General features: G+C 62.3%; 2 protein-coding genes across 5 annotated transcripts; one reads left to right on the forward strand and one right to left on the reverse strand.

The window, feature by feature from the left end:
* Positions 1 to 383: 383 nt before the first annotated feature.
* MAMDC4 (MAM domain containing 4) lies at positions 384 to 7,845 on the forward strand. 4 transcript variants are annotated; one of them, XM_081066177.1, is made up of 28 exons: positions 384 to 550; positions 626 to 799; positions 882 to 1,007; positions 1,198 to 1,328; positions 1,414 to 1,498; positions 1,660 to 1,785; positions 1,955 to 2,092; positions 2,186 to 2,274; positions 2,361 to 2,534; positions 2,845 to 2,929; positions 3,006 to 3,185; positions 3,294 to 3,416; positions 3,571 to 3,702; positions 3,814 to 3,950; positions 4,037 to 4,148; positions 4,269 to 4,385; positions 4,500 to 4,634; positions 4,774 to 4,910; positions 4,977 to 5,190; positions 5,312 to 5,449; positions 5,591 to 5,709; positions 5,793 to 5,883; positions 6,020 to 6,166; positions 6,307 to 6,441; positions 6,560 to 6,687; positions 6,769 to 6,877; positions 7,357 to 7,535; positions 7,654 to 7,845. In XM_081066177.1, the coding sequence occupies exons 1-28, from the start codon at positions 499 to 501 to the stop codon at positions 7,693 to 7,695; spliced, it is 3,555 nt and encodes a 1,184-aa protein (XP_080922303.1). In that variant the 5' UTR covers positions 384 to 498; the 3' UTR covers positions 7,696 to 7,845. The 4 variants fall into 4 exon arrangements, with proteins under 4 accessions (XP_080922303.1, XP_080922301.1, XP_080922302.1 ...); XM_081066175.1 differs by having other exon boundaries at positions 4,774 to 5,190; positions 6,020 to 6,877; positions 7,654 to 7,800; XM_081066176.1 differs by lacking the exons at positions 1,198 to 1,328; positions 1,414 to 1,498 and having other exon boundaries at positions 4,774 to 5,190; positions 6,020 to 6,877; positions 7,654 to 7,800.
* A 994-nt stretch (positions 7,846 to 8,839) lies between these two features.
* On the reverse strand, positions 8,840 to 12,314 carry EDF1 (endothelial differentiation related factor 1; the record flags this gene model as incomplete). Its single annotated transcript, XM_081065209.1, is given in 7 exon segments — positions 8,840 to 9,277; positions 9,756 to 9,849; positions 10,172 to 10,332; positions 10,659 to 10,710; positions 12,109 to 12,213; positions 12,215 to 12,277; positions 12,279 to 12,314. Coding segments are annotated over 7 exon segments (573 nt in total). The 3' UTR covers positions 8,840 to 9,215.
* Between the last annotated feature and the right edge of the window lie 2,599 nt (positions 12,315 to 14,913).

Here is a 14,913-nt window from a genome sequence, read left to right on the forward strand (position 1 = left end):
ACCAGGGAAAACATCCGCTCTCCAGGCCCCAGGTACGAGGGTCCTGGAGGCACATGGTGCCCTTGGACTGCATGGAGCCTGAGGGGCCCGGGTCTCCCATGATGCCTCCCCTTGGGGCACTCTCCCTGCTGGGCTCCCGCTTCCTTCCCCAGGGGATGCTCCATCCCGGGGGGCCCTTGGTCCCATGCAGACCCACATCCCCCCAGTACTGACGTGTAGCCAGCCTCTCGCAGGTCAGATGTGCTCTGCTTGGCCTTGACAGGGGGCCTCCAGCCGCGGACCCAGCCCCCTCCCTTGACCCCCTGGCCTGGGCCCCAAAGCAGGACGACCAATGTCCTGGGGTTCCCGAGGACAGGGTTTCTGAGAACTAGGACAGTCTCCGACCAACTGGGGTGGGGAAATCACCCTGCCCCAGACCACCTAGCTGTCTCTTTGGTGCCAGCCAGGTCCCCAGGCTGGGCCTGGGTCCCCAACCTCTGCAGGACCCCCAGCGAGGCCATGTGCAACTTTGTGTGTGACTGCAGGGGCTGCTCGGACGAGACCCAGTGTGGTGAGCCAGGGCTGTGCAGGGAGTGGGCAGGGCCAGTCCTCCTGAGGCAGCTCACCTGACCGCCCACTATCCCAGGTTACCATGGGACCTCACCCCCCCCGGGTGCCCCCTTTACCTGCGACTTCGAGCAGGACTCCTGTGGCTGGCGAGACATCAGCACCTCAGGCTACAGATGGTTCCGAGACCGGGCAGGGGCTATGCCAGAGGGCCCAGGGCTCCATTCAGACCACACTGTTGGCACTGACCTGGGTGAGGCTTGGTGTGGGGGCGTCTCCATGCTACCCCCTCCCTTCTTGGGTTCCTGCCTCATCTGACCTCTTTGCCCATTCAGGCTGGTATGTGGCGGTTGGCACCCACCGTGGGAAAGAGGCGTCCACTGCAGCCCTGCGCTCCCCTGTCCTACACGAGGCAGCCCCCACCTGTGAGCTGAGGCTGTGGTACCACGCAGCCTCTGCAGGTGTGCGCCCGGACCCCGACCCTGAGGCCTGGGTGGGGTGCCCCAAACCCAGGGACTGGGAAAGGAAGGGGCACTGCTGCAGAGACTGGCAGGGTGGCCCAAAGAAGGCGTAGGGGTCTTGGGGCAGGGCACAGCCAGCAGGCTGGGAGGCACCAGAGGGGCCTAAGTGCCCCAGGACTCCCCACTACAGATGTGGCTGAGCTGCGGCTGGAGCTGACCCATGGAACAGAGACACTGACCCTGTGGCAAAGCTCGGGACCCTGGGGTCCAGGCTGGCAGGAGCTGGTGGTGGCCACCGGCCGCATCCGGGGTGACTTCCGGGTGAGCTGTGGGGTGGTCTGGTTGGTGGGGGTAGCAGGAAAGGTCTGAGCCCTGACTTAGATCCTAAGGACCCTGTTTTCTTCAGGTGACCTTCTCTGCCACCCGCAATGCCACCCACAGGGGCGCTGTGGCGTTGGATGACGTAGCTTTCTGGGGCTGTGCACTGCCCAGTAAGGCCCTGTGCAGGGGGGTCCCACACCTGGGGGACAATGGGTTAGCGGGAGCCCCTCACCTGCTTGCTCCTGGCCCACAAGGTCTTGAGTTTCTCCCCCAGCTGCCCACCCCCAGGGTCTTGGGGCCAGGGTGATGAGTTAAGCCTCCCCCACCCTAGCCCCCCAGGCGCACTGCCCTCTGGGGCATCACCATTGCCGGAACAAGGCTTGCGTGGAGCCCCACCAGCTGTGCGATGGGGACGACAACTGTGGGGACAGTTCAGATGAGGACACGCCCACCTGCAGTGAGCAGGGATCCTTGGGAGAACATGGGGGGGCTCTTCCTTGGCGCGGCCCTTCTGATGGGGGGTGGCTTGTGTCCACCTGAAGACGGAGCCACACGGCTTGGGGCAGTCAGCACCAACGGAGAGGCTAGGGGCCCAGAGGTGGCCTGAACCCCGCTTCCCTCCCTAGGCCACCACATGTCCACGGACTTTGAGACGGGCCTGGGCCTGTGGAAGCTTTCTGAGGGCTGGACCCGGAACCACAGCGCTGGTGGCCCTGAGCACCCTGCCTGGCCTCGCCGTGACCACAGCCGGAACAGCGCTCAGGGTGAGGCCGAGTGGGGACCCTCAGCCGCTGCCCTGGCCCACGCCTACCGCAGAGCCTACCTTGCCACCCGGTTCACGTTTGCTCTCTCTCCAGGCTACTTCCTGGTGTCCATGGCTGAGCCCGGTGCCCCTGCCGTCCTCTCCAGCCCCGAGTTCCAAGCATCAGGCCCCCACAACTGCTCGGTGAGGCTGGAGGGGATGCAGGGTTGCCTGTCCTGACTGCTGTGGCCCCAGAGATTCTCCCCTGACCGTCCCCCATCCCTTCCCAGCTCATCTTCTATCACTACCTGCACGGGTCCGAGGCCAGCTGTCTCCAGCTATTCCTGCAGACTCAGAGCCCCAGTGCCCCCCAGGTCCCCATTCTGCTGCGTAGGCGCCATGGGGAGCTGGGGGCTGCCTGGGTCCGAGACCGGGTTGACATTCATAGCGAGCACCCCTTCCAGGTGAGGCCAGCGAGGGCAACGCTGGGGGGACAGGCGGGTGGCCCAGGGGGCCCCTCAGAGAGCCGGGGAAGGGAGCTCAGGTCGGGTCCTCCAGGCTGTCTGCAGGAAGCTCATGGGTTCTTTTGTGGGCAGCATGCGTGTGGAGAGACCAGAGCAAAGGCAGGTGGCTTTCTGATGGCCCCTCCTGAAGGGCTGTGGGGGTGTGATGGGAGGAGGTGTGCGCAATAATGAAGTACAAGGTGTGGGTCAGAGGCGCCAACCTGGGGACAACAGAGGGACGTGGGCTCCCCTGAGCCCCCTGTGCTCTCAGATTCACCTGGCAGGGCAGACGGGTCCAGGAGGTGTCGTGGGCCTGGACGACCTCATCCTATCTGACGGCTGCAAACCAGTCCTGGGTGAGCCTGCTGAGCCCCTCCCCCCAGGCAAGCGCAGCCCCCCACCCATCCACCTGACCCTCTTTCTATTCTGCAGAGGTGTCCCACCCACCTACTGGGCTCTGGACCCCAGAATCCTGGCCCACCCCATCCAGCCTGCAGCCCCAAGGGTTCTGTGAGCCAGGACATCTTTCCTGTGGTGACCTGTGTGTTCCCCCGGAGCAGCTGTGTGACTTCCAGCAGCAGTGTGAGGGGGGCGAGGATGAGCAGGAGTGCGGTGAGGGGCTGAGTGGGGGAAGAAGGGAAGCGGGGTGTGTCCTCCCTCCAGAGCCTCCCCACTGCTGGGCTTTGGGCCCAAAGCAGCTCAGTGCCCGCTGTGTTGCAGGCACTACAGACTTCGAGCCTCCCACGGCAGGGGGCTGGGAGGACGCCAGCGTGGGACGGCTTCAGTGGGGGCGTCTCCTGGCCCAGGACAGTGGGGACCCTGGCACCAGTGGAGCTGCTGCTGGTGAGGCCCCAGTTCCCCGCCCAGGGAAGCCTGGAGCTTGCCTATAAATTGTACCCCCAAAGGGGTCCCCTGCTCTGCCTCTTTGCTAGGGAGGGTCTCTGAGCTGGGGGGTCCCTGGAAGGAATCTGCTCTGAGCTGCCTTGCTGTTCCCCAGGGCACTTCCTGTCCTTGCAGAGGGCCTGGGGGCAGCTGACAGCGGAGGCCCGGATCCTCACACCCCCCCTAGGCCCCTCAGGCCCCCACTGTGAACTCCACTTGGCTTACCATTTTCAAAGTCACCCCCAAGGTACTGCTGTCCCTCTAGGCCCTCTGCCCAGCCCTGGGGGTGAGGTCTGAGGTGCACCCTGTGGGAGGGTAGGGGTGGGGCGGGCCCACCCATGGTGACCCCCTCGGCCAGGCTTCCTGGCGCTGGTCGTGGTGGAGGGCAGCACCCGGGAGCTGGTGTGGCAGGCCCCGAGCAGCAACAACGGCAGCAGCAGCAGGGGCTGGAAGGTGGACACAGTCCTTCTGGGGGCACGCCGCCGGCCCTTCCAGGTGAGAAGGGCAGCCTGGGGGCGTGGGCGCAAGAACCAGGCTCTGACTTAACAGCCCCTCCCTCCTCCCTCGTGCCCCCCATGAAGCTGGAGTTTGTCGGCCTGGTGGACTTGGATGGCCCTGGCCTGCAAGGCGCTGGGGTGGACGACGTCATCATGAAGGACTGCAGTACCTCAGTGGCCACCAAGAGAGACACAGGTCCTTCCCTCCCTCGCCCAGTCCGCACCCAGACCTCTGGGAGACCCACTCCAGAGAGCAAGTCCCCCTAACCTCTGAGGACTCAGGAGGGCTGCTAACCCCACCACTGCCCCACCCCAGAGGTCTCCTGTAACTTTGAGCGGGACACATGCGGCTGGCACACGGGCCACCTCACAGATGCCCACTGGCACCGGATGGAGAGCCGTGGCCCTGGATATGACCACACCACAGGCAAAGGTAGGGCAAGGGCACCCAGACTCGGGAGGCAGCGCCTAGACCTGGGTGGTGTGTGTGCCCCTCTTGGAGCCTGACATTTCTGCAGCTCAGCCGTGTCCCCCACCCCCACCCCAGGCTACTTTGTGCTCCTGAACCCCACGGACCCCCCATCCCGGGGCCCTGGTGGGCATCTGCTCACCCAGCCCCAGATGCCGGCAGCCTCTGAGGAGTGTCTCTCCTTCTGGTACCATCTCCATGGGCCCCAGATTGGTGAGTGACCTGGAGCTGGACAGGACTAGGAGACCCACAGGGGTCCGAGTTCTGTCTCTGCTCCTCGGGGGATCTGGAGAGGGTGGGAAGCTATCAGGGATGGGGGTCTAGTCCCCTCTAAACTCCACCCTCCTTCTAGGGACACTGCGCCTAGTGATGAGACAGGATGGGAAGGCAGACACGCACCTGTGGTCACAGTCAGGCACCCATGGCAATTGCTGGCATGAGGCCTGGGCCACTCTCCACCACCAGATGGACTCTGGTGCCCAGTACCAAGTGAGGCCCGGTGCCTGGGTGGTGAGGGGCAGGGCAAGGCCCAGCGCTAACACTCTCTGCCCCCAGCTGCTGTTCCAGGGCCTCCGGGATGGGTACCACGGCACCATGGCACTGGATGACGTGGCCTTGCGGCCCGGGCCCTGTTGGGCCCCCAAGCGCTGCTCCTTCGAAGACTCAGCCTGCGGCTTCTCCACTGGGGGCCTCTGGACACGCCAGACCAATACCACTGGCCGTGCTGCCTGCGGCCCCAGCACTGACCACACCACAGAGACCGCTCAGGGTGTGGGCCTGGGGTGGGGCTGAGGACTGAGGGGCCCAGGGTTCAGGTGGGGCGGGGCCAGGGTGAGGGGCGGGGCCAAAGGTGTGGGGATTGCAGGCTGGAGCTGGCACCCCCACTCCAGGGCACTATATGGTGGTGAACACAAGCCCACAGACATTGCCACGAGGCCACATTGCCTCCCTGACCTCAGAGGAGTACAGGCCCCTGGCCCAGCCCTCCTGCCTGACCTTCTGGTACCACCTGAGCCTCCGAAACCCAGGTGAGGGCTGCCAGGAGGAGGGGCCATGGGGTCCACCCAAGCCCCAGTGCCAAGGCCACCTGGGAGCCCATCAGTGCAGGGCCCTGCGCCAGCACTGTTCCTCCACTGCTGCTGACCTAGGCTGGCTGCTTGTTGTGGCAGGCACCCTGCAGGTCCACGTGGAGGAGGCTGAGAGGAGACAGGTGCTCAGCGTCAGTGACCACGGAGGGCTTGCCTGGCGCCTGGGCAGCGTGGATGTGCAGGCCCAGCGGGCCTGGAGGGTGAGTGCCTGGGGGAGGGTCCTTCCTCACCCGCAAGGGCTGTCCAGACATTTGTGAGCACACCTTGCCCTGTACCTGCCCAGGTGGTGTTCCAGGCTGTGGCTGCTGGGGTGGAGCGCTCCTACATGGCGGTGGATGACCTGCTCCTCCAGGATGGACCCTGCCCTCGGCCAGGTGGGAGCCTTGCGGCCTGGCCCTGGCCCTGGCTCGTGGGTGGCACCAGCTGTGTCAACCCTGCCCCCAGCAGTGGTGCTGCCCCAGGGGATGGAGGGGCAGGGGCAGCTCCACTTACTACCTTAGTCTCCTGCAGCTTCCTGTGACTTTGAGACTGGCCTGTGTGGCTGGAGCCATCTGCCCTGGCCTGACCTGGGCAGGTACAGCTGGGACTGGAGCAGTGGAGCCACACCCTCCCGATACCCCCAGCCCGCCGTGGACCACACTCTGGGCACTGACGCAGGTGGGTCTGAGCTGGGAAGGGACCCCAGAGCCACACACACCCAGGGGCACACACCCACCCCGTCCCAGGCCAACCAGCCCATGCCATCAGGGTCAGAAGCCTCAAGTCCTGTGGGCTGGCCCCTCCCTCTCTGTTTCCAGGCCACTTTGCTCTCTTTGAAACCAGCGTGCTGGGCCCAGGGGGCCGGGCGGCCTGGCTGCGCAGCCAGCCTCTGCCTGCCACCGAGGCCTCCTGCCTCCACTTCTGGTACCAGATGGGCTTTCCCGAGCAATTCCGTACGTCGGCTGGGCCAGCAGTGCCTGGGCAGTGGGGGCAGCAGAGGCCGGTGGGGGGGCAGCCTTGCGTCATGCTGGGTCAGGAACCTCACCCCCGCCCCCCGGCCCCTGATTTCAGACAAGGGCGAGCTGAGGGTGCTCCTGAGAAGTGCCCGTGGCCAGCTGGCTGTGTGGGGCGCAGGCGGGCACAAGCGGCACCAGTGGCTGGAAGGCCAGGTGGAGGTGGCCAGCACCGAAGAGTTCCAGGTGAGGCCAGGCTGCTCGGGAGAGCTCAGGCAGGGTGTCCTCCTCCTCAAGTCCACACAGCTTCTCCTCCCTCCCAATCAGATCGTGTTTGAAGCCACTCTGGGCGGTCAGCCATCCCTGGGGCCCATTGCCCTGGATGACATTGAGTATCTGGCCGGGCAGCGTTGCCAGCTGCCTGCACCCAGCCAGGGTAAGACCTGCTCAGGTTGCCGGCCCCGCTCTGCGTCTGGGCATCTGCGGTTTGGCAGCTCGTGACCCACTTGGCTGCCAGAGAGGCCAGGACCGCCAGGGAGGCAGAGCTCTGCACCATCCCCTCCCTCCACCCACTGTGCCCTCCCTTCCTGAGCTGGACCATTCCTCCTCCCTGGTCCCTGGTCCCTGGTCCCCGGGTGCCCTCCCAGGGCACGTCTAGGCTGGTCAGGCCGGATGCTGATGCCAGCCTGTTGCTGGGGCATGCACTGGTTGTCAGTTCACAATGAAGCGGGGTCCAGCTGGGGCCTTGACACCCATCTGCCGAGTTCCCAGCCTTAGCCTGCAGCCTGTGCTGGCACGATGGTACACCCCAGGAACCCATGGGCTGTAGGGACCGGCCACCCCCAGGCATCGTCCTTGACTTTGGGTGTGGGGCTGACAGGGAGGACTTGAGTCTCAGGCTCATATGCCCCACAGGGGACATGGCAGTGGCCAATTCAGTGCCGGCCGCAGTCGGCGGCGCCCTCCTCCTCCTCATGCTCCTGGTGCTGCTTGGACTCTTGGGGCGGCTCTGGCTGCGGAAGAAGGGGGGCTGCCCCTCCCCGGGCAGGACTGTGGCTGCGGACCCCGGCTTTGACAACATTCTCTTCAATGCGGTAGGGGCCCTGCGGGGGGGGGGGGACTGCCATGGCCACACTCGGCTTGGCCCTGGGGAGCTGAGAGCGGTGGGTCCCCCACCACCAGCGGTCACCGAGCGCCTCTCCTCCATCCTAGGATCAGATCACCCTGCCTGCGTTGGTCACTGACAAACCATAGACGACCCAGAGAAAACGAGTGCCCCCCGATCCTGTCAGCCCTATTTCCCCCCAGGACAGGCTAAGCCTCGCATCCCTGACCCCACACAGACTGCCACCCACGTGCCCGGGCACAGCCCTCAGCCCAATAAACACCCCGACCCGTGAAGACAGCCGCGCTCTCAGGCCAGTCCGTGTATCCTGCCCTGCCCGCCAGCCAGAAGGTGACTCCTGGGATCCCCAACCCAGACTTGCCGAGGCCACACTTGGGGCACCTCCCCCGTCAGTGGCAGCAAACAGGCCATACCAGACAAGGCCAGGAGCTAGAGGCATCAGGAGGCAGACGCAGCAGGACCTTGAGGAGCCATTGCCCAGGCCAGGCCGGCGACCCCACGTGATGGAATCTGACCAGGTGTCTGGCCCGCCCTGCTGGGTGACTTGATCTGGATGGGGAGACACACCCATGGGCACAGGCAACAGTCTGAGGAGCAAACACTTGACCCGTCCCAGGTGGCATGGAGCTGGCCTGATGGGGGGCACGCCCTTCTGTGCCTGTCCTACAGGAAGGGCCCGCCGTCCCAGTGGGCACAGTCCCCCACCCCACTTTAAAGGTCCAACCAGTCCCTGAAATGATGCGTCTCAAAGCAGAGGTGGTGCCCCTGTGATGCCTGAGCACCAGCCAAGGTCCCTGACCTGCTGGCCTCTTGAGGTCTGAGAGGTGACCCCTGGATGTGTCATGCACCCTGGTGCACCACATGCCATCCTCGCCTAATGAAACGGAGTCAGGGCTTTCTTACGCAGGCAGGGTCCCAGGCTCTGCTTCCCCACGTGGGACTCGGACAGGACCATGGACCTAGAAGGCCCCACTGGGCAGGACTGTCCTGGGGGGGGGTGACGGCCACGAGCTCCCCACCGCCCGCTCCACCTTGCCGTCCTGGCCCACTGGGTTCTGCTGGGAAGGGTGTGGCCAGGGACTCAGCGTCACGGGAGGGTGGGCTCCACTGCCAAGAGGTCAGCCAATGCCCACGAACCATCTCAGGAGACAGTGACCCTCAGGTGCCCCCTACAGTGTTTGTCATGAAAACTCCCCCTCCCCACACTGGGGGCCAGAGGGACGGGATGCTGAGGATGAGACAGGTGGGATGGGACACGAGGACACAGCAGCAGGAAGGGCAGCGAAGGTTTATTAGCTTCTCCAACAGCCGGACCAGAGGCGGAACCTTCTCCTGTCGACCAGATTGGGCCTTCCACCCCGTACCCTCCCACTCTGCTCCCCCAGGAGCAACACCCACAGCTAGGCTGACACCCTGGGAGACAACGGCACCCCAATTTGAGGCTCGGGAGTAGGGAGGCAAAACAATCTGGAGAAGCAAACACTTTGCAAGGTTTTGTTTGACAGCAGGTTCGGGTAGAGGGGGTTCCCGGGCAGGGCTGATACCCAGTTTCCGCTCGGCCATGGAAGAGGCCCACGCTGGCGCTGGTGGTCAAAGGGAACCAGCCTGATGAGATCGGCCGGAACGCACCGATTTCGAGGCTGTGTGTTCATTTCGCCCTTGGTCCCTTCTCAATCGGCTTCCCAATGTCTTTCCCCCGGAGCTTGAGGCCTGAAAGAGCCATCGGCCAACTGACCACTGCAGCTCCCACTCTGGAACTTTAAAGTACAGGGCAGCACCACAGCGTCCCCAGCCATCGGCCAGAAGTAGAGCGGGTGCCCACTTGACCCCATAGGAAGGAGAGAGGGGAGGGACGAGCACTGCTCCATTCCCGGCTGGGCTGTCCGATGGACGAGAGAGAGCACACGTCCCTTCCCAGCACCAGTGCTCTGGGAGTTCCATGCCCCAGGTTCCAGCTGACACCACAAAGGGGCATGTGGGAGCAGGACGTGACCAATGCCAGGGGAGAACTCGGGAGCCTTCTGTTCCCAGGCTCAGAGGAGGGGGTGGTGGGGGACACGTGAAGGGGAGAGAAAACTGTGGTCTTGGCCTTCCTGGGCCCCACCCTCACTAACCCCTCCCAAAGGCGGCCCTCGGGACTGGTCAGGCAGTGGCAGCCCAGACCCAACAAGGCCCCAAAGACACTCACCGATGGCTCTCTCAATTTTGCCCAGAACCTGGTTATTAGGAATGGCCCGTCCACTCTCGTAGTCCGCAATGACCTGTGGCTTTTCATTGATTTTCTAAAGAGAAGACGAGTTGCATGTGTGTCCGTTCAGTAAGGAAACACTGCGGAACTAGCACACACACGGGTGACACACCACGGGACACAGCCTTCTGTGACAGGAGGACCAAGGGCTTTAGCGGAGAGCACCTCTGGGGTCTGCACGCATTTGCAGCCACGTCACACCCGAGAGGCAGTTACACTGGCCTCTCATGGATTCCGCAGGGGCCTTCAGGGGCCCTGGGCCAAGGGCAGCCTGAGGCCCCTAAGTCAGCGGGCGGGCAGAGCCGGGCCTCTGGCGCTTTCCCAGCAGCCCCAGGGGGGGGGCCTGCCGCACTCACCGTCGCCAGGTCCTTCTGCGTCAGCCCCTTGCTCTGCCGGCCTTGCTGGATCACCTTGCCCACCTCCAGGGTCACCCGGTCGTGGTGCAGCTCCTCGGTCTCCCGGTCCAGCTTGGCTGTGTTCTTGGTGATCGAATGCTGTTTGTTCTGGCCGGCAGCCCCTGGACCGGCGGGGGGCGGGGGGGGGGGGACGAGAGCAGAGACAGGCTTTGCAACAAACCCCAAGGAAAGCCACTTCAGGACAGGAACCAGGCCCAACAAGCACCCCGTGTCCAGGTGACATGTGAAGTTCACAGGCCCACGAGCACAAAGTCCACACAACTGTCCCCCCGCGGCAGGAGTAGGTAGCAAAGCCCTCCCGACCCGTGACCACCGCAGCTGCTCTGCTTAGGTCCCAGGCATTCCCCAGCTCAGGTGCCAGCACGCGTCTGCAGACGTGAACCCTGCCAGCACACCCCGATTTGTGCGTGAAAGCGTGAGTACCTACATTTCTTGGAAGTCTCCACATCTTCTCCCCGTCTCTGAGCTGCTAAGATGGCCTAGAATATGAGAACATGGTTTTTGGTCAAAACCAGCTCTGGCAAGTGTCTGGCAAACACCAGCTGGGACTGCTGGGAGCCAGGCAGCGCCGATGCCTGGGGCTGCATGAGCCCGGCCGTCCACTCAGTGTGTGCGCAAGCCAGGCTCCTTCAAGGGCTCACACCAGGGCTGGGTTCAAAAGTGAAGCTCATTGTGCAAAACCCTGGACGACCAAATATCCAGGCAAGTCTCCATCAGCTGCTGCTAAGGAGACAGGAATAGCTCCCTTCTTTGCTGTTGAGAAAGACACCCCAACAGACTCCCCTGAGTTCACATTTGGATTGGATTTATTTCTCTACTAGACTCTCCTGCACAAGCAGGGAGGACTGGCCAGTGCCTTCCCCAGGGCATCCGGCTCCAGTAAAAGCGATGGCACATGGCACAGAGCCCCTCCAGGGAGAGCGACACCCCTTGACCTATAGGTGCCCAACAGTGAAGCATTTCTTGGCGCCTTTCACACTTCAGAGAAGTGCCTGTGGGTCACTGAGCATGATGTGTTCTAAGGTTGTTTCTGGACGTGTTCACATGACTACTAGCTTGTGGCTATTAAGTTTCCTGTGGAAAAGGAGAGTGAATTTGGTTTAACTGTGCCATGAGCCCAGGGCAGGTCACTGAATGCTGGTCACCAGGGCCGCGGCCAGTCCTGGCCCAGAGCCACCACTGTGCATCTAAGGCTCCTGAGGTCAGAAGCCTCCAGGGGTGGTGACCGAACCAGCCCTGCTGCTTACGCTGGACTCACAGCTGGCCCTGGATTGGCCGGCCTGGGAACCTGCTGGCCCCAGGACGGCTTAGGGCTCGTCTACACTTGCGAGACCGGGAAGCAAGGTCCACCTGTCTGCTGGCCGGGAAGCCACCGCAGCCCGGGGATAAAAACTGCCCACGGCCGGCAGTGTGCCTCGATGGGCCCCACTGGCCTGAACTGGCCGTCCGGGGGGAGCCCCCCGCCCGTCCCTTCCCGCCCCCGTCCCCGCCACCCCCTCCCCGTCCACACCCCGAGGTCTAAGGCCTGGGGACCTTGCCCGAGCCTCGCCCTCAGGCCCGTACCAGTCGTAGGAAAAGCCCGACCCTTCGGCCCGCTTCGCGCACAGGCCCGGTCCACAGCCGCCGCCCTCCCGGCTCCGGCCTCCCCGCCCCGCCCCCGCCCCCGGTCCCCGCCCCCGCCCCCGGCCCCGGCCCCGGCCCCACTGTCCCAGACCCGCCATCCCCCGTGCCGCGTCCCGCTCCCCGGCCCCAGCCCAATCCTCCGCCCCTTCCCTGCTCTAGACCCGGCTCGGCGCCCGGACCACGGCCCTGGCCCCGCGTCCGCCCGCCTGGTCCACCTGGCCGCTCCTGGGTCGGGGGCCGGCGCCGAGCCGCACCTGCTTGGACTTGGCCTGCGCGGCCGTGGGGCCCTTCTTGCGCAGCACCGTCACCGTGTCCCAGTCGCTCTCGGCCATGGCGGGGCGGGCGAGTCCGACGATCCGTCCGGCGGCTCCGCGGCAGCTGCTCCAAACCCGGCGACGCTGCGACGCCTCGTCGCTCGGCTGCTTCCGGCGCCGGCCGCGGCCCCGCCCCCGCCTCCCATTGGCCGGCGGACTGAAGGGCAGGCACTTCCCGCGGCTCGGGGCCAATCCGCGTCCGATTCGCCTGAGGAGCCGCCAGGGCGGCGCGCGACGTGGGAGGGCGACGTCGGGGCGCGGAGGGGGCGCGGAGGGGGCGCGGGCCGGGACGAGAGGCGAGGAGGGGATGCTCCCCGGACCCTGGGCCGAGGGAGGGGTGCGAGGGGTGGGGAAGAGGAGAAGAGCGGCTCGGGAGGAAGAGGGGACGTTGTAAGGGACACGGGGCCACCGGAGAAGAAGGGGTGCGGCGCGGACCGCGAGCGGGGGTAGAAGAGGCGGCGCGGGGAGAGGGGCTGCGCGAATAGTGGAGAGGAGGGCGCTGGTGGGAGGAGGAGATGCGGGAGGCAGGCGTGGGAGGGCAGGATCCCCGGAGCCCGACCCCAGCGGGTCTGCGCCCTGCGCAGCCTCTCGGCAAACCTGAGAGCGCGCCTGGCTCTCGGGGGCCCACACCCAGCTGCCGGGTCGCCCCTTTGGGGGTAAGGATGGAGCACCCGCAGCCTGGCCGCGTGCTCAAACGGGGTGCGGATGTCCGTTCACGAAGTGGGTGCAAGGGCACTGTATCTTAATCAATTTTTCTGTAGTCGAACTCAGTTTCTGTTTCATGCCTTCATTTTACCACCCTGCATGCAATTCGAAGTTCTGTTTTTCTGGAGTTGTGCTCACGGGATGCAGAAATGTTTGGGGTACATTTTGGGGTAGGGCTCTCTTTAAGAAAACTAAAATCAGGAAACCAAAATTAGTTAGAAATATGTTTTTGTATAATGTCTTATTTTATATAATGTATACATATTTTATAATACTGTAATATTTTACAGTTAATTTACAATAATTTATATAATGAGAACTCAAAGCATACATTTTAAAACCTGACAAATATCACAAACCTCACAAAATTTAGAAAAATAGCATTTGTATGGATTAACGGATACATCTCTTTAGTGCTTCTGCTCACATTTTGGCTGTGTTCTCTTTCAATGCCACATCATGACTTTGCAGAATTGTTTTGTGGAAAGAAGAGATGATTCAGACATTTCTCTAGCGTGTTTGAGCTAATTGGTATCTGATTTTTAGTACTGACACTGGCTTGGGTAATACCCGGGGCCTCACGTAGAAGTGCCCACTGTATTATTCCTACAGGTGAGTGCTGCACAAATACAGGAATCCTGATCAATGCAATCCCCAGCCAGAAGGAAAAAAGGCATAAGGCGTATTAAATTGCATATGCTGTATTATGGGATACATGTTGTCAGAGGAAACAACTTTCGTTTTATCCAGGGAGAAGAACCTTTGGATGTTGGAGGACTGGAAGAATTTCGCACAGACTCCCTTCTGGTTCATACTGTAGACTTTGTTTCTTCTTCACTTCCGAATACTTTCAGTGCTGGGCACTGTTCTAGTGGGTAGTTGGCAACCATAGAGAACATACCACCCCAGGACACAGGACACACCAGCCAGACTGAACTGCATGAAAATATCCCATAAACCCCAACTAAATGCATCCCATTTCAAGTCCCCCTTTGTGGTATTGACCTAAACATAAAAGCTATTTTACCAGCAAAAATGGGTTTATTCAGGAACAGCAACGAATCGCAATTCAGTATGTGCAACCTATAGCAAAACCCCAGGCAAGTCTGGAGAACAAAGGCAGGTGTGGGGTTGGGAGGGGCTGTTACGAAGAGTTCATTGGAAGAAAATGGAAATTGGAAGGGTAGTGGCTTTTCATTGGCTGGTTTGTGAGAGTCTCTCATTGGCTGAGCTGTACCCAGGCCAGGAGAAAATCTTCCTGCTAGGGTAGCAACCTAGAAAACATCTGTTGGAGATACAGACAATGAGTGGTAGGGCAGGAGAGCTCTCCCTACAAGCCCTCCCTACTCCCAGTTTTAGTTGAGGTTTTCTTTAGTTTTCACGATGGGGTCCGAAAAATGCTTGTGGTCACTCCAGTGGGCCCCAGGAAGAGGGTGCTGAAGGAGGAGTCTGCCTACCAAGAGGCAGCCGTCCTAACTGCAGTTAAACTATCCTCAGCAAATTTAACCAACACTTGGCTAAGTGAATCCACTGCAGGACCCTCTTCCAGAGCATGGCTGGCGTCCCAGCAGAAGCTGCATGAGCTCCGTGATGTTGTATCTGCCCTGGTTAGGTCAGGCCTGGAGATGGGGCATCTAGATCTAGGTGTCCTCTGTCAGTGCAGGGGTCTGCTACGGTAGCCACCATCCCACCTGACTTTTGGTCGAGAGTCCAGGCCTGATGCCACAAAGACTTCTTCCCTTGTTTTTGTGGCACCTGCTACCACCAGAGCACAGATGGAGCAGGTGTCTGCACTGTTGCCACTGCCCACCCAGTCCCTCTCGGCTCACCTGTGCACACCCATTCCTGGCTCTGGGTGCTTTTACTTTACTCAGGGCCAGGGGAGAGTAGTCTTCCTGACGAAGCTGCAGCAGGTGGCACGGAGAGCCCATTTTGGGACGCCAGGTTAGCAGTTCTTGTGTCTCCAGAGCTGCCACACTGCCATTTCAATAATCTTCTTCTGCATTTTTTAAGATAAGCAGTTTACCAGTGTCATCCATT

This window comes from Rhinolophus hipposideros (assembly GCF_964194185.1).
Source record: "Rhinolophus hipposideros genome assembly, chromosome: 11".
NCBI lineage: Eukaryota > Metazoa > Chordata > Mammalia > Chiroptera > Rhinolophidae > Rhinolophus > Rhinolophus hipposideros.

Excerpts from the sequence above, each read along its gene's own strand:
- MAMDC4 (XM_081066175.1), top strand. The coding sequence starts at position 499 with ATGTGCAACTTTGTGTGTGACTGCAGGGGCTGCTCGGACGAGACCCAG. Across the intron at positions 1,499-1,659 it reads CTGGGGCTGTGCACTGCCCA|CCCCCCAGGCGCACTGCCCT; the intron begins GTAAGGCCCTGT and ends CCCCCACCCTAG. Across the intron at positions 3,186-3,293 it reads CGAGGATGAGCAGGAGTGCG|GCACTACAGACTTCGAGCCT; the intron begins GTGAGGGGCTGA and ends GCTGTGTTGCAG.